This window comes from Argentina silus, assembly GCF_951799395.1.
Source record: "Argentina silus genome assembly, chromosome: 4".
NCBI lineage: Eukaryota > Metazoa > Chordata > Actinopteri > Argentiniformes > Argentinidae > Argentina > Argentina silus.
In genome coordinates this window covers 7,866,155-7,889,972 of record NC_139658.1, presented here as the reverse complement: position 1 = coordinate 7,889,972, position 23,818 = coordinate 7,866,155, and the positions used below count along the sequence as shown (strand labels likewise).

At 45.8% G+C, this 23,818-nt stretch overlaps 1 protein-coding gene across 1 annotated transcript; it reads left to right on the top strand.

Moving 5' to 3' along the window:
- The first annotated feature begins 15,361 nt into the window (after positions 1–15,361).
- igsf8 (immunoglobulin superfamily, member 8) lies at positions 15,362–23,818 on the top strand. Its single transcript, XM_083667663.1, has 7 exons — positions 15,362–15,493; positions 15,741–15,849; positions 17,234–17,614; positions 18,198–18,716; positions 19,691–20,122; positions 20,458–20,928; positions 21,154–23,818. The coding sequence occupies exons 2-7, from the start codon at positions 15,792–15,794 to the stop codon at positions 21,279–21,281; spliced, it is 1,989 nt and encodes a 662-aa protein (XP_083523789.1). The 5' UTR covers positions 15,362–15,493; positions 15,741–15,791; the 3' UTR covers positions 21,282–23,818.

Below are 23,818 nucleotides of genomic sequence, written 5' to 3'. Positions count from 1 at the left end.
ACACACACACACACACACACACACACACTCCGTCATATTCATACACTAAGCACCCAAGGTTTGCCATACTGTAGAATACTTGCCTTGTGTCATGGCAAGTTTAGGTTGACACATTAAGGCCAGATTTTCCTTTTTGATGTTCAAATATGATGTACACAAGTAAACAAACAATCATCCATGAAGAGAATCAGACAGAGACTGATCCGAGGCATGGGAAAAAGTGAAATGAGTTGCTATGCAAACATGAATCTCCATGGTTTATGTAAGATCATGCATTACCATGTTTCATACGTGGCAAACTTGTCACCACTTCTTGAGGCATTTGTCTCTCCTCTCATTTGGCACTTGGTCTCTGAAGGGTGTTTAAGTCTTAAAGTTAAAGGTTTCCTTTTCTTCTCTCTGTTCATTAATGCTGCATGTTTGACGTTAAAGTAAAATGAGAGGGGAGGTAAAGCATCTATACCCTGTATAAGTGTTGCTAAGTGGCCTCCATGGTCGACTTTCTTCACGTTATACAAGTTTTTCGTTAATCTAAATCTTTGGCGTGTCCTCATTTACAGTTCTCATCAAAAGCGAGGCAGTGAGATCTATAATTAGAGATTGTGTTAAGCACTTAACAGCCCCTTCAAACAGCTCTCTCAGTTCTAGTTTCTATTTTCTGCCTTTTGGGGTTTGGGATTTTGGGGAGGGGTACCACTTGTGGCTGGTAAGGTATAGGAAGTGGGGAGGTGTCGAGGTCGAACATGAAGAATGTCCACTACATGTGAGCAGTTAATGTTAAACAATTCACAACTAATCTAGTTATTCCCTGAGTCAGAGCGAGTTACTGGCCTTACATGTCTTAATAATTACAGGGCTGGATTCTCTGACACAGATTAAGCCTAATCCTAGATTAAAATGCATCTTCAATGGAGATTTACTATTGAAAATGTTATTTAGTCCATGACTACGCTTATTCTGTGTCCAGGAAACCCGCCCCTCAGTGTTACATGTGACATGAAGAGGTAATGACACCTCAGCACCGCTCACATGTTATATAACATGCCGGTAGTTGTGTTTATATCAGAGTTTTGCTCTCTTGCTGATTGCGCACTACGATATGCTAGAGGAAGCCTGACTTCCTCCAGCATATCCAAATCAGGGCTTTATAGATGAAACACTTGTTTTGGCAGCGCCACTCATTTTCATCAATCTACTCTGATTCACAAAACTGAAATGTATCATGGCTGCTGTGGATAGACAGCAGGTCTCAATGTATATCATCGTGGAGTTGGCCTTGTGCATCTTTAATGCAGCGCTGTCTCTCTGTTTTCATCATCGGGTTGAATTGGCCTCTCAGCATCATTACCGCCATCACTACGGTACAGCAGCCAACTGTTTAGAATGGGAATCAATGGAATATCTCTCCGTAATGCATTTCCCTTACATTCCTCCTTGGGTTGCAGAGCCCTCAGAAAATTAACATTGTTAATAATACTGCAATGGAGGGGGAAAATTGAAATGATTAGATGTGTTTTACTGGCCTGGTGATGGAAATGTGGTGAGAGGGAATCAGGGTCAGGGACAGACTTGCCTTGCAGCATGACTCTGTGTAATTTTTCCAGTCTGTGTGGTCAAAGAATCAGTGGCATGTGATGTCGACGGAAAATGAGAGAGAGAGAGAGAGAGAGGAAGAAAAGAAGAGAGGGGGAGAGAGAGAGAGAGAGAGATAGAGATGGAGAGAGAGGGAGCGAGAGAGAGAGAGAGAGAGAGAGAGAGAGAGAGAGAGAGCATCTTTAAACAGTGACAATGTGACAGCACAGTACAGTGCTGTCAATACAGACAATTAGGCTACAGTTACTGATCAGGAACTTGTGCGTCCTCTCGCTGTAAAAATAGATTCGACCTGAAAATGACTAATTGCTTGCAATCAAATGCCATGACTGTCTGAGGGTGTCTGCAGTGTGCCTGTATCTAGTTTGGTGGTTGTCTCTAATGTAACCACCAACAAACTGCATTTCAACGAGCGGACACAACCCTAATCACTCATCAGACATGCTGGTGATCACACAAGGCTACAGAGAGAGAGAGAGAGAGAGAGAGAGAGAGAGAGAGAGAGAGAGAAAGTCATCATCTCTTTCCTGCATGTGTATAGTCTATATGATGGATCATCACTGGGTCATTTCTTCCCATGGAAATATGCTCTCACTGTACTAAATGCATATAGCAGGACTAAACCATAGCAAACTGAATATGTTGCCTATTACTGTATGTAGTCTATGTTGTGTACTACTGTACATGCACATGTACGTTTTACAAACACAGAAGTACTTCAATGATCACACCACCCAAACAAAGTCCACTACTACCGCCTTCTCTCTGTATACAAGACATGGGGTGGCCTGTAATCTGACTGTCTGCCTCGCTAGGAGAGCTGTCGCTGGGTAATGGTACTAACTGTAGGCCTAGACAGAACCACTCAAGGCACCTAGAGTAGACCAATCAGCACGGCTGAGGACAGCCATCAGGACATGTTGAGAAGAACACTCCTGCACATGCGTCTACTGTACCTGAGCGCATGTTGCAGAGTTAAAGCCTGTGTTTGAGAGAATGTGTGTGTGTGTGTGTGTGTGTGTGTGTGTGTGTGTGTGTGTGTGTGTGTGTGTGTGTGTGTGTGTTAGCCAGGCCAAGTCTGAGAAGGTGTTAGTGAGACTCCAGCACTGATGAAACACCCCATAATAATCCCTCTGATTCTGAAACACACTTTGGCAGAGGAGAGGCAATACACATGCATGCAGATGAGATATAGGGGAACACAGCTAAACAGCTGTTGGACTGAGACAGAGACAGAGGTGGTTGAGTCTGGGGGGGGGGCGGGGGGGCGGGGGTGTTGGTGGTGGTGGTGGTGTGTGTGTTTGTATGTGTGTGTGTGTGTGTGTGTGTGTGTGTGTGTGTCTGTGTGTGTGTGTGTGAGAGATTATTTGTGCATGTGTGTGTGTGTGTGTGTGTGTGTGTGTGTGTGTGTGTGTGTGTGCATGCTGTGTGTGTGCGTGCGTGCGTGCGTGCGTGTGTGTGTTTGTGCTGTGCGTGTGTGTGTGTTTGCGCACCAGTGTGTTTGTGTGTGTGTGCCTCTGCATGATTGTGTTTGAAGGAAGCGTAGCGCTGTGTCTTTCATGTGCATGTGTCATTATCACTTCAATCCTTTTGAGCAATTAGCTTCCACTTGATCTTTCATGTTGACTCTTTTATTGGGTCTCCTCCGTATACCTCCAGTCCATTTCAGAGGAGGCAGAGTGGCCTGTGGGGGTAGCCCAATGAACCCACCTTCCTCCCCGCCCTGGCTGGCTGGCTGGCTGGGTGGATGGGTAGGGGTATGGGTTGGGCCGTGGCTGCTGCTGAGGTTTGGGTGGGAGCTCATTACTCCTTGGTGGACGCGTGCCAAACAGAGGGGAAGGGGTTTTGGGGAGGGGGGGCAGTAAGTTCGGGTTTTTCTTTTTTGGTGACTTTATTTGGTATGGTCAGACCTTCGTTTTGATGTGATCTGTTCCATGTGTAGGCTGGGTCTACAACCAGCCATCCCAGTCCTGGATGTGACTTCCGCCATGGTTGATTTCAATATGACTTCCTTACAATGTAACAAAAGTACAAAGTAACCTGAATACATTTTGAATTCGGAGCAGCCTCCTAAAGTATAGTTTAAAAAGCCAATTCCTGATAATCTTGAGAACGATTTTAGAGATTAAATCTGTCAAAGTTCGATATTACAGTACCATGGCATATAAAACCCCCTTAGCATGAAATTGCCCTGCATGCAGTATGCCTTATGGAAGTTATAATATTCAATGGTTCAGTAACTTGTAGGCATTTCTCTTTGTTTGCCAAACTAACACTGATGCCAGACATCTCCACAGTTACTGTATTTTAACTCTCGACTATATATACTGTTTTGTATATTTCTATACTGTACTTGAATATAGTATTTTCCCCTTCGTAAACCACAGCAGTCGTGATAAGTGATTAGATCAATGCTATTTTTCGTGTCTTACTTGCGCCAGCAGTCAAAGTTTGATAAAAGAAAACTCCCGAACACTGGGGACTGTAGCAGAAGTGCCACTGTGGCTGTCTCTGTCTGTGTGTACAATCATTCTCAAGAAGGCCCCGATCTGTGGTCTCCCTCTCACAGGGTGAAAGCCTCCATCTTTCCATCCTTTCTCCCCCGAACAGAGGATTGCTCAGAGCTTTACATTTGATGTTGAGGCCATAACGATGTGGTTTTGTGGAGAGTATAGCAAGTTTATTTATGGTAGACGTATTGCTCGGCAGGAGGGATAATATCTTCAAGCAGGTCAAAAGTGTGTGTTCATCTCTATTTTCTCCATGGCGACCAACGGTATTGAATGTTCTCCCTAGTTGAGTGATTGTGGAACGTGAGTGAAGGATTCTTGACTTGTATTTCCTTCTGTGGAAGAAGATTGATGTGGCGACTTCCTGGAGATAGTGATCAAGAAGAGAGAGAAATCAAGAGCAGGACACCGCTCCAAGATTGTCAAGAGTAATGGTTGATATAATGGATAAAGTAACAGGATTATTAAACGTGTAGTAAGACTGTTCAAGAGGAGGAGGAAGAGAGAGAGTTAGAGAATGAGAGAGAGAGAGAGAGAGAGAGAGAGAGAGCATTTGAGAGAAATTGAGTTGGAGGGTAGGGAATAGAATTCAAAAATAGAGTTACATTATAGGTAGGTAAAATAAGCATGTCGTACCTAAAGAGAACTTTATGACTAAAAACCCCGAAAACAAAACAAAAAGGCCAAGCCGCACCATATGTGTATGGAAGAGGAAGCTGAAGTTTTCACTCCTTCAGACCACCCAGCGCTTCACCCACACACACCCTGCTAGCCGGGAACATACACTAGCACTATAGTCAAACTGAACTTAACTGTAAATGTCTAACAAAAATAAAAAACACTGAGATCAGATCTTGGATCCTAGTGTTGTATTTTCATTTCATCTCGTCCTTTTATAACTGTGAATTACGCAAAACCATAATACCGCTGAAGCAGACAAGTGCCAATTGAATGGATGTGGGGGGTCCTACTGGTCATAGAGGACACGTAACTGATGATGATGTCTTTGGTTCTTTTAATGTTGGATGTCTCATGTTTTATGTGATGCCACAGTGAAGGCAAAGGCATATTTCCACATCACGTGGACAATAAAGTTTTTCTATTCTATTCTATTCCATTCTATTCTATTCTGTCACTAAAATAACATGGAGATGATAAAAATATCAAGTTTCTTTCCCCTTTTTCTACCTCTATTTCAATTTCTTATCAGAATCCCACAACTGCAATTTTTACGGAGTTCTAGAATATACTATAGGAATGCAAACAGAGACATTCTCCTGAAGCAGCCACGCTACTCGCCTGAAAATAAAGAAGAAAATCCCCCCCCCACCCCCCTCCGTTCCGTTTGCCTGAAGCCACAGCATGTGGTCTCTGCTGTGCTGCTCTAAAAATGGCAGACCGCCTCGCCTCGGGAGAGCCCAGAACAGCCTGCACCGCCGTAATGGCGGTGTGGGTGTGGCCCCTCGTAGATGGCTTTTGAGGGGGCCCCTCCCGGACGCCCGCACCCCTTGCCAGCGCCCAAGGGCTCCAGGCTGCCTGACCAGAGACACCACGAGCCGGCCCACGCCACAGCACTGCATCCTGGCCTGCTCCTGTAGCTACTGCCCCCTGCTGTGCATACAGTAGCTAGTTGTTGAGAGAGTATACACACACACACACACACACACACACACACACACACACGCACACACACACACGCACACACACACACACACACACACACACACACACACACACACACACACACACACACACACACACACAAACACACTATCCATCCACCCTGAGACACTCACTAGTTCACTAGAGATCTACCCTCTCCCATTTTCTAGCGGTTCCGTTAACATGAACAAATGTTTGAATAAAGTTTTTCTTGATTGCTAAGACACTTGAAACTGGGGTCCACCTGATCTCCATAATGACCTAATGAGCACCACAGTATTATTCTTTTGAAAAACAGTAAGTGATTCCTCATGGCTTTCACACACCATGCAAATGCTAAGCACATTTTTGCAAAACAGTAAACACAACTCTCTACAGAAGACGAGAAACAACTGACTAGTTGAGTAAATCATGTCAAACCAAATAAAAACATTTGGTCACGGCGGATACAAACTACTCCCTTGAATGTGAACCTCTTCTGCATGTGTGAAAAACATTTTTGCTTAATTGTTTGATCAGCAATCAGTCCTTATTCACCTCTGGGTAGAGGGGTTCATAGAGGTAGAGGGGTCCATAGAGGTAGAGGGGCTCATAGAGGTAGAGGGGTTCATAGAGGTAGAGGGGTTCAGATGCGGGTGGTGGAGTAGTTCAGAGGAGAATACAAAGAGCTAATGTTTAAGATGAAATTCATGCCACAATTATTGACCATGTTGTCAATCATGGCCTTTCCATGAGAGAGGCAGGGCAACAGGTCCAGCCCAATCTCAATAGATCAACTGTAAAATAAAGCCTTTTGTTTCTGGATATTCATGCTCTTGAGTGACATTCTTTCTGCATTGGTCATCTTTGGTAAAAATAATTTTAGGAAAAAAGAATACAGTCCATGCTATGATAACATGTTGCCTTTTATGGTACATATTATAATTATAGTATCAACAAATGGCACAAACATATAAACAGGGATTAACCATGTTAGGGTATACTGATAGTTGTAGTTAGTATTTATTGGGCCAATAACGATTGATTGAAATAACTTTTCATCAGCTAACAAGTTGTATTTTTTAATGCAGGTAGTTGCTTTTGTGTCATGTATTTCATGTTTTGAGAGTCTGCATTTTGCAAATGAAATTTGACATTTTAGCCAATGTGTTTCAGTTTTGTGTGTAAATTCTGTTTGGACAAATGTGCTCAAGCAATTGAGAAAAACTGTGAACTGACACCACCTGTTGTCGTGTTTGCTCAGTTTCAGAAGCTATGCTGGTAGGCGTACACCAGGGAAACGCTTCAAAGTTTTTTGATATAAACTCAAATGGTTAAGTATGTTGCTAAGAGCCATACAAATCATGACAATAAGTGCTGCCTGAACAACTGAAGGTAATGGGTAATGTAATGTGTATTGAATGTGGAAACGGGGGAGTCATTGGCCCGGCTAAAGGCAGGCAGGCAGGCAGGCAGGCAGGCAGGCAGGCAGGCAGGCAGGCAGGCAGGCAGGCAGGCAGGCAGGCAGTCACCTCCTGGTTTGAATCATTGGAGGGGGGCCTCTCGGTAGGTTGGCTTTTATTGCTTCTCCCCTTTGGTTTTAAACAGATCTGCCTGTTTGTGGAAGTGCGGCTGGCGGTCGGCTCCTCAGCTGGCAGGGCAGCGGCGTTTAATTGGTCTTTGTTGTGGTGGGTTGGGGGAAGGAGGTCCTGTGGTTGCTGCTGCACAATGATGCCTTGCACTGCCAACACAGACACACACACACATGCGCACACACATGCACGCGCACGCACACACACGCATGTACACACGCATGTACGCACACGTAACGTATGCACACACGCACACACGAAAGCACAAACACACACACATACACACACACACACACACACACACACACACACACACACACACACACACACACACACATACACATATAAGCATACAAACAACATAGTGACACAAAATATTGCAGACACATACTATACATACTCACTTTAAATAGTGTACATGCAGGGGTGCTGTGTAAGTACTATTTTATATGCATGGTCACATTCTTGTTTGTACAATCAACACAAGAGGGGATATTACTGAAAGATATATTTAAAGAATTAGCATGGGAAAATGTGGTCGTGAATTGTCGTTAGGGTGAGAGGAAGCAATGTTAGAATGGCTTAATGGAATAACAATGTGTTAAAAGACGTTCAAGCTGAATCAGAGGAGAATAAACTGTAGCTGGGTTTGTATATCCCCTGTTCTGTGACTAGGGAAGCGTATAATTATCACATTTACAGGGAAGAACTGCCGAATAATGGGCTGGAGAGGGCGTATGACTGTGTCTCCCTCTCTCAGCTCCACCCAGTGTGTGTGTGTGTGTGTGTGTGTGTGTGTGTGTTTGTGTGTGAGAGAGAGAGAGGGAGAGAGAAAGAGAGAGAGAGAGAGAGATGGATTGACTGATTGATTGACTGACTGACTGACTGATTGATTGACTGACTCACTGACTGACCTACTGGCTGACTGACTGACTGATTGACTGACTCACTGACTGATTGACTGACTGCCTAACTAACTGCCTGACTGACTGGCTGACTGACCGATTGAGTGTTTGAGCACAGTTGGCTACGGACCTACTTGCCTCAGATAACCTGTCTGTTTTTCCTGCTCTCTTTCTGAAAGGTTTCACACGGTGTTAATTGTTTATCATCTTGGGAAGTAATTACAAGGTAGCCTTACTTGATTGACACAGCAATGTTTTTCGACCATGACCTAAGACTTGTGCTTCTAACAGATCCGTTATAACAATATACCAAATGTCAAACCCATTCAAAACAACCCATTCATAACAACAGTTTAGTGACTGCATTGTTCGCACTATTACAGTGTAATAACATCTGGCAATGTGTTATAACATGTCTCACATGTCCGCCCCCCCCCCCGTCCCCCCCCCACACACACACACACTCCCCTCTCTGTGTATGCTTCTGTGGATAATTCCTTTCTTTTGTTTACGCTAGCTTCAGGCCTGCACGTGTGTTTATCCTCCTCCATCATAGTGGCTTTTGTGCTCTTTGCGGTGAGTTTGTGTATTTTTGTGCAATTTACTCCTACATGAAGAGTGATGTGTTGCTCCCTGCATCCCCCTCGCCCTTCCCAAAAGTTTTTTTCCACTGATACACTTACAGTAAGTGTTCTCTGACTCTATGCTCCTCACCACAACAGCTTGGGAAATGAAACATGAGTCATCATACACAAAAATAAAAAAGCATAAACATATTCATCATGATCATGCAAATGCATAAAGTTATGCATGCAAGCATTATTGTCTCTATCTCTCTGCTGCTGTCTCTCTCTCTCTCTCTCTGTCTCTCTCTCTCTATCACACATGCACACACACACAACCGCACACACACACACACACACACACACACACACACACACACACACACACACACACACACACACACAGACACACAAAGAGCATAGATACGTGGTAGAGTACACACAAAAGCTAATCCGCTGTAATTATTTTTGGAAATAAAAATGGAAACTGGCACCAATTAAGGAAACCAATAAAGTAACCTCAAAGCAACATATCTGCCAAGAACTGAGAAGGATTCAACTGAGGATATAAGATTACATCCAGCCTTTAGGTTGTCATCTAGATAAGGGCATCATTTCATGCAGTAGTTTCAGATACTCTTTTTAATCAAGAGGCCTTCAGAAATGTATCCAATAAAGACTTTGATTGTGCTCTTATTTGGGATATGATCTGTGTTAGTGCTGGATGACTTCAGTAGAAAAACCCTTTGACTGACAAGGCTAACATAAAATAACTACGGCGACTCGAGACAAACAGCTAATACCAGTTAAATGAGAACGGGAGATGTTTTGATTGAGTTAAATGCTTACTAATTATGCCCTTAACGAGAGAAGCAAGAACAGTAACTTTTAAAAAAGGGAAGGGGGAGAGGTGGTGGTGAGACTTGTGTGTGTGTGTGTGTGTGTGTGTGTGTGTGTGTGTGTGTGTGTGTGTGTGTGTGTGTGTCTGTGTGTGTGTGTGTGTGTGTGTGTGTGTGTGTGTGTGTGTGTGTGTGTGTGTGTGTGTGTGTGTGTGTGTGTGTGTAATGGGGTAATGATATTATGGACCTCTGGCGCTGCTGTCGTCTTGCCAGTGGGGCGCAGAGGCCCTGCAAGAACTAAGAGCTGTGAGCTTCAGGAGAACCACTAATAGCTGCCACATTCACCCAGCACCATGACGCCATGCCACACGCCTGTCTCACCATCAGCCACACACACACACACACACTCACACACACACACACACACACACACACACACACACACACACACACACACACACACGCACGCACACACAGACGCACGGATGCACACACATGCACGGATGCACAGACACACTCTCACACACACACACACACACACACACACACACACACACACACACACACACACACACACACACACACACACACACACACACACACACACAGTACAGTTATACCTGCACACAGACATGCAAACATATGCATAGTCACACACACACACACACACACTCACAGATTCAGCGACACCCTTCACCATTATACTCGTAGTTATACAAACTGCCAAATATTTGGAATCATACAAACAGTCTTGTAGACTACTTTGTTTACTGTTCTGAGAGGGACAGTCTCACAGTAGAGCCCCCAAACCAGCTCTTTGTGTAAATGAGCTGGTGATATTCTGAATTATGCTTCTTTCCTTTATTACTCTTTCCTTGCCTCAGGGCTGTCGTTCCTTCTCATCCACCACTCTGTCTCTACTACCACTCCTTCTCCATTGATCTTATCCCGTCCTCTCCATTCAATTCCACTCTATTCCTCTCCTGTCTGCGACCACGCCCCCCCCACCACCACCACCCCCCTTCTCTCTCTTTCTCTCACACTCCCCTCTCTCTCTCTCTCTCTCTCTCTCTCTCTCTGTGTGTCTCTGTTTCTCTCCCCCCTCTCCTCTCCCCACCCTCTCCCAACCTCTCTCTCCTTCCCCTCTCTCTACCCTCCTCTCTTCCTCCCCTCCCCTCTCTCTCCCCCCACCTCCATCCTTCTCTCCCTCGAGTTGGATTCATGTGGGACTGATTGAGCTTGAGGATTCAACCCTCATCAAAGGCTGAATGCGGTTGAATGCAGGCAAGCCACTGGGACTCCAATCTCGCACTGGTTAATGAGCCCCCCCTCCTCCCCTCCCCCCCCTCCACCCCCCACCCCCCCACCCCCACCCCTCCACACTCCGTCAGCCACAGTCCCTCCACAGAATGTGTTCCAAACCCAGCCTGGCGTCTGTCTCCCTGTGTAGGACCCCCTCCTTCCGACCACCACCATCACCACACTGATGATACATACACTCCCTCACTTTACGCACATACACACATGCAGCCACACACACTCGTGCAGACACACAGACACGCAGAGACAGACACACACTGACACGCGCACGCACGCACACACACGCGCACACACACACACGCACACACACACACACACACACACACACACACACACACACACACACACACACACACACAGACAGACACACACACACACACACAGACAGACAGACAGACGCACGCACGCACGCACAGACACACACACGCACACACTTCAGACACACAAGTACACAAATATTAAAGTCCACACTGTGTGTTTAATATGAAAATGGGAAAAGGCTCTATTTTGTTTTGAATATTTATGGGTATTTGTTTTTGTGTTTTCTTGAGTCTAAATGGCTGCTTAGTGCCTATTCTGACGTTTTCTGTCCCTGTGTGTCTGGGTGTTGGAGTAACCAGAGGGGGCGAGTTGGAGGGGGATAAGACAGGACAGGACAGGACAACCCCCAGACCCCTCCATGTGTTTCTTATTTCCCCCAGTGTAGCACAGCGGATCCCCCCATCTGTCTGTCTGTCTGTCTGTCTGTCTGCCTGCCTGCCTGCCTGCCTGCCTGCCTGTCTGCCTGTCTGCCTGTCTGCCTGCCTGCCTGTCTGCCTGTCTGTTTGTCTTTATCTCTATCTGTCTGTCTGTCTGTCTGTCTGTCTGCCTGCCTGCCTGCCTGCCTGTCTGCCTGTCTGTTTGTCTGTATCTCTATCTGTCTGTCTGTCTGTCTGTCTGTCTGTCTGTCTGTCTGTCTGTCAGTCTGTCTGCCCGCTTGCCTGTCTGTCTGTCTGCCTGCCTGTCTGCCTGTCTGTTTGTCTGTATCTCTATCTGTCTGTCTGTCTGTCTGTCTGTCTGTCTGTCTGTCTGTCTGTCTGTGGCAGTTGCCTGGGACCATCCTCAGACCTATTTCACCTACGAGCTGAGACTACGAGCAAGCTTTACCAATGAACGCAGTGAACTAAAATGTATGATTTCACAAAGGCCATGGTTTAAATCTCATGAAATAAATAAAATTCCACTGTTTTTCTTTTTTTCTGTCATCAAAGGTCACTTTTTAAACACATGTATCTAAGGGACAGTTTTTGCGCATTTTTTGACAAATCAATCTCTCACGTAAAGGAACAAAAATATGCTGTAGGTCTAGTGTGGTGTGGTTAACAACTTAGTTCCAAATTGCTGACAAATGCAGTAATGTATGAGAAAAGGATCAAAACCTCAATCCTGAAAAAGAGAATGTTATTAATATCCTGTCAGTACTAAGCATCAGTGGATTGGAGATATGTGGATCTGCTGAAATCCCTGGTCTTGTTTCTCTATTTTCAATAGCAGTGATCCCTCCCTCCCTCCCTCCCTCCCTCCCTCCCTCCCTCTGTTTCTCCCTCCTCCTCCTCCACCTCCTCCTCCTCCTACACCTTCTGCTACTGCTCTCCTCCTCCTCCATCTTCTCCTTCTCCTCCTCCTCCCTCCCTCCTCCTCCCTCCCTCGTCCCCCTCCTCCTCCACTTCCTCCACCTCCTCCTCCTCCTCCTGTTCTACGGTTCTACGGCTCCCCTGAGGCAAAGAGTCCAGCCCAGGATAGTCTGCTCCGGTCGGGTGATAAAACCTTCCATGGTTGAGGGTATACCCAGGAATGAGACCCAGGAATGAGGTGGTCTGGTGGAAAGATGATCTGATTTGAGTGGGGCAAATCAGGGAAGCAGAGAAGAGGGCTGCATTGTATATCAAAACCATGGAAACATGACCTACTGTATCGAAGAATGTCAGAATCAAAGGCTCTTTTTAGAAAGTAAGTCGTTTAATTTGGCAACAAAATCACAGACATGGACTGGTGGTGTCTGCGTCTCACATGGATCTCATGTCACCGTTGAATGTTCAAAAGCTTTGCTTGATTGAAAATGGAAATTCATATTCAGCGTCCATGGCTTATAGCAGACACAGCGACACTCATCACACACGAAATCCCAAACCAAATCATTAAAAGTGTGCATTATGAAGTGCACCATTCCATGTCCTTGGAGAATATTGGGCCAAGGCGTCTAGCCTCTCCCACTCTCCCCTACATCCACACTGAGGTGATGACAGGGGGAGTAGACCTCTATGAGGTGATTAGAGACCAATCCTGTTAGCAGAGCTGTGTTTAGTCTATCAATCTGTCTGCAGAGAGTGGGAGGGAGTGGACGAGGAGAGAGAGAAGACATGTGTGACAACATGTCAATACAATCTTATTACTACCATAATGACTGTGTCATTATACAGGTATAAGCACAACCCCTTAAAGGGATAGTTCCCGATTTTACACCTGATAGCGAGTTGTAAGAAAAAAGAAAAAAAAAGAAGAAAAGTGAACCACCCCTTTCGTTTTAAGTAGACAACTTGTTTTGACAAGTTTAGAATCAAGCTTGGTGACTGTCTTTACTCTATCTGCACATAAATCAGATCCGTTTCTTTGGATCCAAAAAATGCACAATTGGTATCTGACTCCACCGCAGATTATATCACACATGAACTAGGCTCCAGCTACAGCCAAGGAGGAAGGCTTCCTGCTAGAGAGCCCATCCAGCTACTGCTGCACACTCCTGCTGAAGTCTGCATATCCTATAGCCAACCCCTTGTTAACCCAGAATACCCCTAATGACTTCCTTTCTCTCTCTCTCTCTCTCTCTCTCTCTCTCTCTCTCTCTCTCTCTCTCTCTCTCTCTCTCTCTCTCTCTCTACGGAGCCACATGGTGAAGTCATAGGCCTCATGTTTCCATACAGGAGGACAGGGGGCATTGGGCATGCTTAATTGGGTGTGCTCTGATGATTTTAGCTCTGCATTGACAGAGGAGAGAGATTGGGGGGGGGGGGGAACTGTGTTCCCTCTAGGGGAATAGACAATCTGAATGTAGGAGATGGGTTGGAGTGCATGTTCAGTTCAGTTCAGTCAGACAGACAGACAGACAGACAGACAGACAGACAGACAGGCAGGCAGGCAGGCAGGCAGGCAGGCAGGCAGACTGACTAAACTTACATCACACTTTTATGGAAAAGCTTTCCCCTCACAGATTTTTTTCCCAAGAACCTATTATATTGAAATGCTATCCTTTCACACTTATTTCAAGTTTGGCCCTGCAAGAGTATATTTTAGTATGTCAAATTGTAAATCGTTTCCTCTCCCAGTCATTCATCTCTAACTGTTCTGGCCAAACAAATTAAAATGCTCTTTAATCTGTTTTATCTAAAATGTCAGCAACACAGTGTAGAGTTCATTGATTTCCTTTCAGAAGCTAATGTCGCCATCTTGTGGTCATGTCATTTAGATGAGCTGTCTGTCTCAATCGAGTAATACTGAAAATTAACTTTTGTATATATCAGCACGCGCGCACGCACGCACGCACGCACGCACACACGCACACACACACACACACACACACACACACACACACACACACACACACACTCACAAATAATTTACTGGACAGATGCATGAAAATGCAGTGCAGTAGACCTACAGTATGATGTAGTGCAGTAGATATGAATAAAGAGACAACTTCGTCTGACCTCTTATCATTTCTCATGGCCGTAAATACTCCAAATGAGCATCCCTTCCCTGCTGTTGTGCATGTATCAAATCTGGGCCTTGAGCAATGGAGAAAAGCACAGTGGAAACTCAGTGGATGATAACACTGTCTCATTGTATTCCTCTCTTCTCCAAAGCAAGAATATAATATAATCAAATAGAATAGAATAAAATAGACAAGTCAGGGTGAATATATGTTGCTCAGTAGTGCTATAGTGGTGTGATAATTATGATGACAATCTTATTATGATAAAGTAGCCTACTAATTATTAAGATTAATGTATTTCTATTCTTAGACCAGTCTAGGTCTTGCCTTTTTCCCACACAGGAACAAAGGCGTTTTTCTTATGGAAATCATGAATTAGGCAGAGGTACAGAATACAAAACAGCGGAGGCGGGGCTGGACTGGCCTACATTCTGGCGCCGATTCGGGGATTGATGGACGAGTTCGTTGACTCAACCGCTTTCAGCGCATTCAATTGTAATTGGTGTAGAGTACACCATACCGTTTCTTGACCAATGATTCCCATTCTTTGTCTTTTTTCTATCGGTTTCGTATGCAAACCCCTCCCATAGTCACTGACCCCCCTCCCACCCCCCGTGATGCCAACCACAATCCACTGGACAGCGTGTTTGCATCGAGACTAGTAAAAGGGGAGGATTTTGAAGAAGAAGAAAAATGAATAGATACACGAATAAAATTATGGATTAATTGATTAACCGGGGAAAGTCATACTAGACACAACAACACGGTGATGCAAGAGGAAGGTAAAGATTGAAGCTGTAGCCAGCTCATATCACATTATTATATGCTTGAGTGCTTGCTAGTTCACCATCATCGATAGTGGGACCGATTATCAACCTACTACTGTAACATTAATTTGGATATTGCAATTGTATGTAATTTCGAGTCTACGTATGGTTACATATTGAAATTACATGAATGTTACATTCATTGAACGCTACGTACTAGACTACGTGCAATCGCTGAATGATGTGCACCGAAAAACTACAGGAACAGGCTGTAGAGAGATCTGAATCGGCATAATCCATCTGGGAGATCGGGATGATGATGATGATGATGGCTTCGTGGAGGACAGTGGCAGCTATCTGTTTACAATGTGGTGAGTAGTAGTACCTGCTAATGTTTCTCATTAATGTACTCGTCTAAACCGCGTCCCATCTGTCACTCTGCGGTTTTGCAACATTTCTGTTCTACATAGGCTACCGCCTGGCATATGGTCTGATTAATTCTGTTCTCTTGTGTGGGATTGCTTTGATATCATCATTTGGATTGGTATCATTATGGCCATCTTTTTACCATTCGTTCCAAGCCTATGTCATCTTGTTTCTGGTCGGTGCATAACAATCTACTTTCAGACGGTATGGGAATTACCTCGACTTCTCAATGAAAAGTAATCATCAGACGTAAGGGCCCGCAATAAATAATTGTTTATGATATCGTCGTTACATTATAATACCCAGACACAACAGTGCTCATTGTAACTGTTGCATCGCCCGGCCCTATAAGTCCAGGCCACATGTTAATTAGAGCTTTATCCGCTTAAACCTTCAGACTAGTCCTCCATGTCATTATCTATGGGCGTGTTATTAATCCACGCCTTTGACGTGATGTTGGTGCTGCTGCTCCAATTATGTTGCCAAACACACCTGTCTTGTATTTCAGGTTCTGGTCATTTTAATCAGGGATAAAAGGGTGTGTTGCGTTGACTCAGCCCCAACGTTCATTCGGTTAGAGTTACAGGGGTTCTGGTGCTTACAGTGTGCGTCACAATACCATTTTGGAAACCCTCAGGGAAGTTTCTATCTCAAGAATCCCCAGAGTGTTATGTTTGTAAGTGTTTTAGAGAAGTGGAAGTGTCTATATGTAGTTTTCTAGGGCCTTCTAATCTTAAAGAGAAGTTGGGTGAAACTAGTATAGTTCAGTGTCTACATATCTCTGATTTTGGAAGAGTTCAGAGGAAGTATGTTGCCAGCAGCAACATATAAACCTCCAAATGTTCTGATCACTTTTGTTTCTCTAAAAGTTATGATGTTTATGACAAGAATACATTAGTTATTCCTTGAAATAGGGGTGGCACTTACTCAATCGTTCAATTGTATTTATCTCAATTCAGTCATGATATGTGTTCCTGATATGTCCAATGAATAATTTGTCCCAGTAAGAGAATCTAGCCTGTGAGCCTGCTGACAGACTGAAAGCAGGCCTCCAGAGTTAACATATTGATCCTCTTCATAGAATACAGGGTGGGTTCAGTTCACTGTATTGACTGGTTCTCTGAACATGTTGTGAGACCAGATTGTGAACCACCGAGCCTGACATGTTTCCATTTGCCTCCCCCCCTCTCATTCTATCTCTCCCCCTCTCTCTCTATCTCTCTCTCTACCCCCCCACCCTCTCTCTCTCTCTCTATTTCTCTCTCTCTCTACCCCACCACCATTTCTCTCTGCTACCCCTCCTCCCTTCTCTCTGTCTCTCTCTCCCAGTGTTCCAGTACGCCATGTGTCGCGAGGTCACTCTTCCCTCTGGTCCTCTGTACCGTGTGGCAGGGTTCCCCCTGACCCTCCCCTGTGCTGTGACAGGCTACGAGGGCTCTCGTACCCAGGACTTTGAGTGGTTCCTCTACAGGGAGGATTCAGGAGGGCGTCAGATGGGGGTGATCTCCACCAGGGACCAGGGGTTCCCCTATGCTCCCTTCCAGCCACGGGTGCGTGGCGGCGAGGTGCGGGTGGAGAGGGATTCTGGGGACAAGTGCAGACTGGTGATCCAGAGGCTCCGCCCGGAGGACCAGGGGCGCTATGAGTGCTACACACCCAGCACAGATTTGAAATACCAGGGGAACTACAGCGCCTCGGTCATAGTGAAAGGTACGATGCTTCCTGGTTCCCTTGTGTCTTTATCTGTCATTTTATCTGCCTGCGGCGGTGTGTGCACGTGTCTGGCCTTGCCTTATAACAGTCACTTGATTGTGAAGAATATTTGTTCACCCACACCATTACACCCTCTTTATTAATCCACAGTGTGTTCCTAGTGTGTTTATCCTACAATGTTTAGAACCACAACAACACGTCTGCATGTCCCATCTCCCCAGTCCAAAGCACAATGTCCATTCGAAAGACTTTGGGTTCGTTCCCACATGTCCCATTACATTGCTCTACTGTATATCCCGGTTTAAACATAGAACAGGCCTGCAAAGCAAAGGCAATACACATTCTATTTTGTGCGTTCTCATATCACATTTAGTTCGTGTTGTCCAGGGGAGGCTATTGGAGGTAGAAATCAGAGGACAGGCTCATTGTCATGCGTGGAATGGAATGTTTGATACTATTCCATGAGCCCATCCTCTGATTTCTACCTCCTTCAGCCTCCTCTGGTGTTGTATCTCTCTCTCTCTCTCTCTAATATGATCTCCCCTCTCCTCCTCCTCCTCCTCCTCTTATCTCTATGCAGTGATCCCAGACACACTCCAGATCAGCTACACCCGCTCTCTGAGTGGCAAGCCCGTGCCCGAGGGGACGGAGCTAAAACTCACCTGCTCGGCTGCCGTCCAATCAAAGCAGCACACTCACCTGTCAATCACCTTCGGGATGCGTGGTGGCGGTGGCGGTGGTGGTGGTGGTGGTGGAGGCGGCGGGGGCGGGGCTGGGATGTCTCCGGGGTCTGTGACTGGTGAACAGGGCCAGGTCAACAACCTGAGGGAGATCATCGCTATCGACCGGGAGCTGGGCGTGGCATCTGGACGCGGTAGCACCTACCAGAAGAGGTACGCTGACGGAGAGATCACCCTGGAGAAGAGGAACGGAGAGGCGGGGAGGGATGTGTACGTGATGAGGATGAGTGCGGTCGCTCCGGAGGATTCGGGGGCCTACTTTTGTGAAGCCTCTCAGTGGATCCTGGACCCCGAGGGGGGATGGATGAAGATCGCTCAGAGGACCCTGGACATCGGCAACCTGACCGTCCAACCATTAGGTAGGTCACTGGCTGGTTGTGTCAGTATATAAACATCCTATTCTACATGTTTTCTTCTCTCTCGGTCTCAAGGGAAGAGTGTACTAAGGCTTGGTCTTACATTGTCGTGGTGACGCATGTGTTTGAATTTGGTTTGATATCAAGCTAAAATGTCAACAAGCACACTTGTATCTTCATGTCGTCGTTTTTTTCTGGAGGTTTTTCTACCGGAAATGATTTACTGTACAGTTTGAACCCATCCCATTAGGTACTCAGTCGAAAGTGAATCCATTAGAACTGCCCAGAGGATGATGATGATCTGTGTTCTATCACTCGCTTGGCCACTGATGCCATCTCTACCGTTCACTGCTCTATGAGTGCTGCTCTATCCTGTGTATGATGTCATCATCACTTAGCCCAGCTGACCCGCAGACCGATGTGGTACACAGTGGGCGCTGCAGGGACTTCCAGCCGCTTCAGCCAGGCCAATCATCGATCTCATGGATCGAACAATGGTGGTAGCAGAAGTTGAACTAGAATAGGGGTAGTTCGGCCGTGCACCAACTGTTGTCTTATCAGCCAGACACGGCTCGACTTCATTCTATTATTGTCTCTTTAGGCTGTCTCAAACAATGGCCTGGTGATGAGGCTTCTTTTGTGCTGTTTTGTTTTTGGGGAACAATGGATTCATTGTCTGTGATGAAAATATTCATGTCAGGAATAGATGTTCAGTAAGCTGAAGCGTTGCTTTTTTGTTGTTGAGTGTACGGGAAGAGAACTTGAATCTGATTCTGCGGCTAAACCGTTTTCTCACGTGGTCTAGTTTAAGCCTTTTACAAACCAGGTTGAGTTCAAGTTGAGTTTGCAGAGAAAATGCATTTAATCCCATGAATTGAAGCATGCCATTCTCAGCCTTATGTCCTCTCTTCTCTGTGTGTCTCTCTCTCCCCTCCCTCCTCTTCTCTCTCTTTTTTTCTCTCTCTATCCCTCTCCAGCGGATTCTCTGATCGTCACCTCCACCCCCAAGGGTAAGGTGACCCTCCAGGCTGGCTCGCCCCTCAGTCTGACCTGTGAGGTGTCTGGGCTGGCTGCAGGGGGCCGCTCGGCCGTACTGGTCCAGTGGATGAAGAGGGGGTCGGTGAGCAGTGATGGGCCGGTGGCTGGGGGGGTGGAGGTGGAGGTGGCCCGCATCAGCCCAGACGGGGTGGTCAGCTGGGGGGACGACGTCAGTCGGGGAGGAGGGGGGTCCATGGAGAAAGAGGCGGAGGGGAGGTACTCTCTGCGGCTGTTCTCTGCCCACCCGGCCGACTCGGGGGTCTACCGGTGCGCTGTGAGCGTTTATGCTGGGCGCAGTAACCCAGGACCCTCTAGTCCTGCCACCATCACCCAGAGATCTGAGGGTGTGACGGTCAACCTCAAGACCAAAGGTAAGAGAGAGAGAGACAGAGCGAGGGACGGAGGGAGGGAGGGAGAGAGAGTGAAGTACAGCATTTGTGCCGGTCCAATTGTTGATGCACTTTAATTAATTAAAATGTATTAATTTAATTATTTATTTATGGAGGAGGATGTTCTTTTTGATGACTTTGCAATGCCTTTTTGAATTGCTTCTGAGGGGATTAATAAAGTTGTATTGAATTGAACTGACACACAATAGCTCTCTCTCTGTAGATGTTGGACATCAGCCCAGTACAGCTAATCCTTCTCTGTGTGCCTGTGTGCCTGTGTGTCTGTGTGCCTGTGTGTCTGTGTGCGCCGTCCTCAGAGGTGAGTGTGTCAGCGGTGGCTGAGCTTGCGCACGGCCCCCTGCTGAAGAGAGGAAGCACTGTCACGGTCATCTGTAACGTCTCTGTGGTCACCACGGGCCCAGCCCAGGTGGAGGTCCAGTGGCTGCAGAAGCTGACCTCGTCCCAGGAGGGGAACACCGTCCCTGGGGAGAAGCAGCAGCAACAGCCACAGCAGCCCCCTCCCCCAGCGCTGGTGGAGGACACAGGCAGGCTTTTGGCAGCCCTGACGTACGATGGCCTGACACGGGTCTACAGTAACGGTAGCGAGCTCAGCATCGACCGGGTGTCTGCTGGCTCCTACAGGCTGAGGATCCACTCTGCCGAGCCCCAGGACCAGGGCCAGTACGTGTGCCAGGCGGAGGTGTGGGGGCAGGACCCCCATGGAGGATGGTACAACACGGGGGCCAAGGCAGAGTCTGGAAGCGTCACAGTGTACCTGTACGCCAGAGGTGAGTACTACGCTGTCCAATCTGTCCTACTGTCGTGAGCTGTCATTGGCCTACTGCTGTTGGGTCTTATGATGTCTGTGTGTCTTGTTTACAGTCTGAACATTTTAATGATTATGTTCCGAAGATCTGATCGTCATACATACATTACTATTCCTCTCCCTTTTCCTCCCCCCCCCCTCTCTCTCTCTCCCTCCCTCCCTCCCTCTTTCCCTCCCTCTCTCTCAGCTGCTGACCTCCTCCTTATCCCCCTGGTGATCGGAGTTTCCTCTGCCCTGTTTGTGGGGGTGGTCATCATCGCCACGGTAACCTGTTGCTTCATGAGCCGATTGGCAAGGCAACGCGCCCAGAAATAGGAGGCCCTATCTGGGCCTGTCTGCAATGTCGTGAAAGTTACTGAAGGCACATCGAAGAGAGGGGGGGTCACTTCAAAGAAGTGATCGAGGACAATGAGAAAATGGACTTGTGGAACCTGCAGGTCGACTTGAAGATCTATAGATAGAGAAGATTAGACTAGACTAGAGTTGAATCCATCTGTACAACCTCAGCAGATATGTGAAAAAGAGTATATTGGTCCGATGGAACGACCAAGAAAACCAACTACTCTCTCAGAGATCATATAGACGCTTGATTGTTCGATATGGTACCAAACTGTTTTCATTCATTCAGTCATTCACATGTTTTACATCTATCCTGTTTCTGTTCCATTAACCCACATAGATATACATTTGTCTATGAACTGTTGGAATAGTCATTCTGACAAATAGTTATAGCTGGAAACCGCTTCCCTTTCTCCGATCTTCATTTTACTTGTCAACCACCCTCTCACAAAGTAGGCTACAGTATATTTTGTTTCATACAATGTTGTTCAAGTTGTTTCTGTGATCTGTTATACGGTTTACTGTATATAGCATGGTGTTCTATGATTATGAGCAAAGTTTTAAATACAACGCATGTTTTAGTTCCCACCTGCACTGCCACAACCAGTCTCTCTAGTCTACTAGTGATGTGCAGTTCACAAACAAGTCGTTCTGTTGTTTTAGTGATTTCTAGTGAGTCGATTTGCCTTTCTGAGTGAACCGATTCAGTAAAAAGAGCCAAACTTCTGATCACTCGAGTCTCCATGCACACAGATCTAAGTAATCCAGATCTAGACAGCCAAATGAAGAACAGAGACCTGGCTCTCACTGCCTGTAACACTCTTCTAACTGGGCTACGCATGCAGTACGACCAGGGGACATCCCCATGCTGAGAACAGTTCCAAAATGTTCAAGACTAAAAAAAGCATTCCTGTTGTTGATGATGTTTCTTGTATATATTTGTATACACAAAGAGAGGTAATGGAAGCAGCCATGCACTGACAGAGCTGAAGTATTTATACTGCAGAGAGCTATTTTATTTTACTCTGAAAACTAATCTTAGACCCTACTTGAAATGCTGTGTTGGTCCCTGAGCAGACCAGCCAGTTTAACATTCAGCAGCAGCCTGTTCTGCTCAACTAAAGCACTTGGACCAAAATGAACCTGGGGCTAGCTGAGAAACCATTGAAACCCTCGGGTTTTAAGTTTGATTTGAACTTACTTAACCCTCAACTTGGTTATTGAGTGTTTGTTTCAGTTTAAAGTCATGTGGCTGTATGTACGTAGTGCTGTGTAGTATCTTTTAAAAAGGTTTTGATTCATGATTCCTTTGCTTGTTTGTTTGTGTCTGGTGGTCAAATATAGAAGAAGTTCCAATTATGCCATGATACATAAACAGGCCAACTGTTCATGTGTTGTCCTAGAATCTGTTCCCTGGGGTAGAACACGGCCTCAGCCAATTGGTCAGATGACTTGCATGAGTTGAGTGAGGTCACACTATCACCACATGTGTTTTTTTTTTTTCTTCTAGTGCCATGACTGTGATTGGCTCCACTGTATACATCTGTCTGATGGAGAGTGTGTGTGAGATATGCAGATCCGGGCAGATTATAGCATCATTATAGCAAATTGATATGTTAAACGCTTCTCCAGGCTTTGTGAAAATCTGCGCAGAATCTGTGCACCTCAAACACACACACACACACACACGCACACACACAGACACACACACACACACACACACACACAGACACACACACACACGTTGACCTAAATAATGAAGATACCGAGTTCCTCGGCCCGCTGTGCTCTGAATAAAACATGCATCCCAGTCTTTTTTGGGTAAATATTCCAGAGGGATTCCTTAAATCTTCCTAACCTCTCAACCTGCCTTCCTAGCCACTGATTATGAATGCTGTTCATGCATTTAGGATATAAAAAAAAACCAAGCCAAGCTCTCTCTCTCGCTCCCTGAGCTACTTTAGTTACAGAGATCAACCAGTGAAAGCTGGTTTATCCTCCAGCCCCGACGTCCCCACGTGATCCCACTGCAGCACTGAATGACAGTTGTGAGTGAGAGTAACAGACAGAGAGAGAGAGTACATGTTCACTAAGGTCTTTAATCCCTGTGTTTATGGTTGCAGTGTACAGTACCCCTCCCCCAACTCTGTCACTACCGTGGTGGCATTTTACTTTCATTTTTTTTTTTTTTTTTACTCTCTCTGTCCCTGTGAAAATGGTGGCCACTTCTCTAAATTGTATTCCGTGTTGCACTGTTACAAGAGAACAAATGCATTCAGAATTTGGCTCCTGTTGTGTTTGTTTTGAAGATGTATCTTACCACTGTTACAAAGATGCTGTTTGTATGAGTTGTATACTGCTTTATGACCACTCTCCTTTAAGTTTTTTTTTTTGCATTTTGCAACCATTGAAATATACAGATTTATTTAATGTTCAGTTTTTTTTTGTTTATGGTGCTTTGGCAATGCTGCCATTTGATAAATCAATAAACCACTCCTGATTGTGTCATCTGA

What these genes read in the sequence shown, in the direction of transcription:
- igsf8 (XM_083667663.1), top strand. Translation starts at nt 15,792, where the DNA reads ATGATGATGATGATGATGGCTTCGTGGAGGACAGTGGCAGCTATCTGT. An exon ending in AGCTATCTGTTTACAATGTG is followed by an intron (nt 15,850 to 17,233) that starts GTGAGTAGTAGT and finishes TCTCTCTCCCAG; the next exon opens with TGTTCCAGTACGCCATGTGT. An exon ending in GGTCAACCTCAAGACCAAAG is followed by an intron (nt 20,123 to 20,457) that starts GTAAGAGAGAGA and finishes CGCCGTCCTCAG; the next exon opens with AGGTGAGTGTGTCAGCGGTG.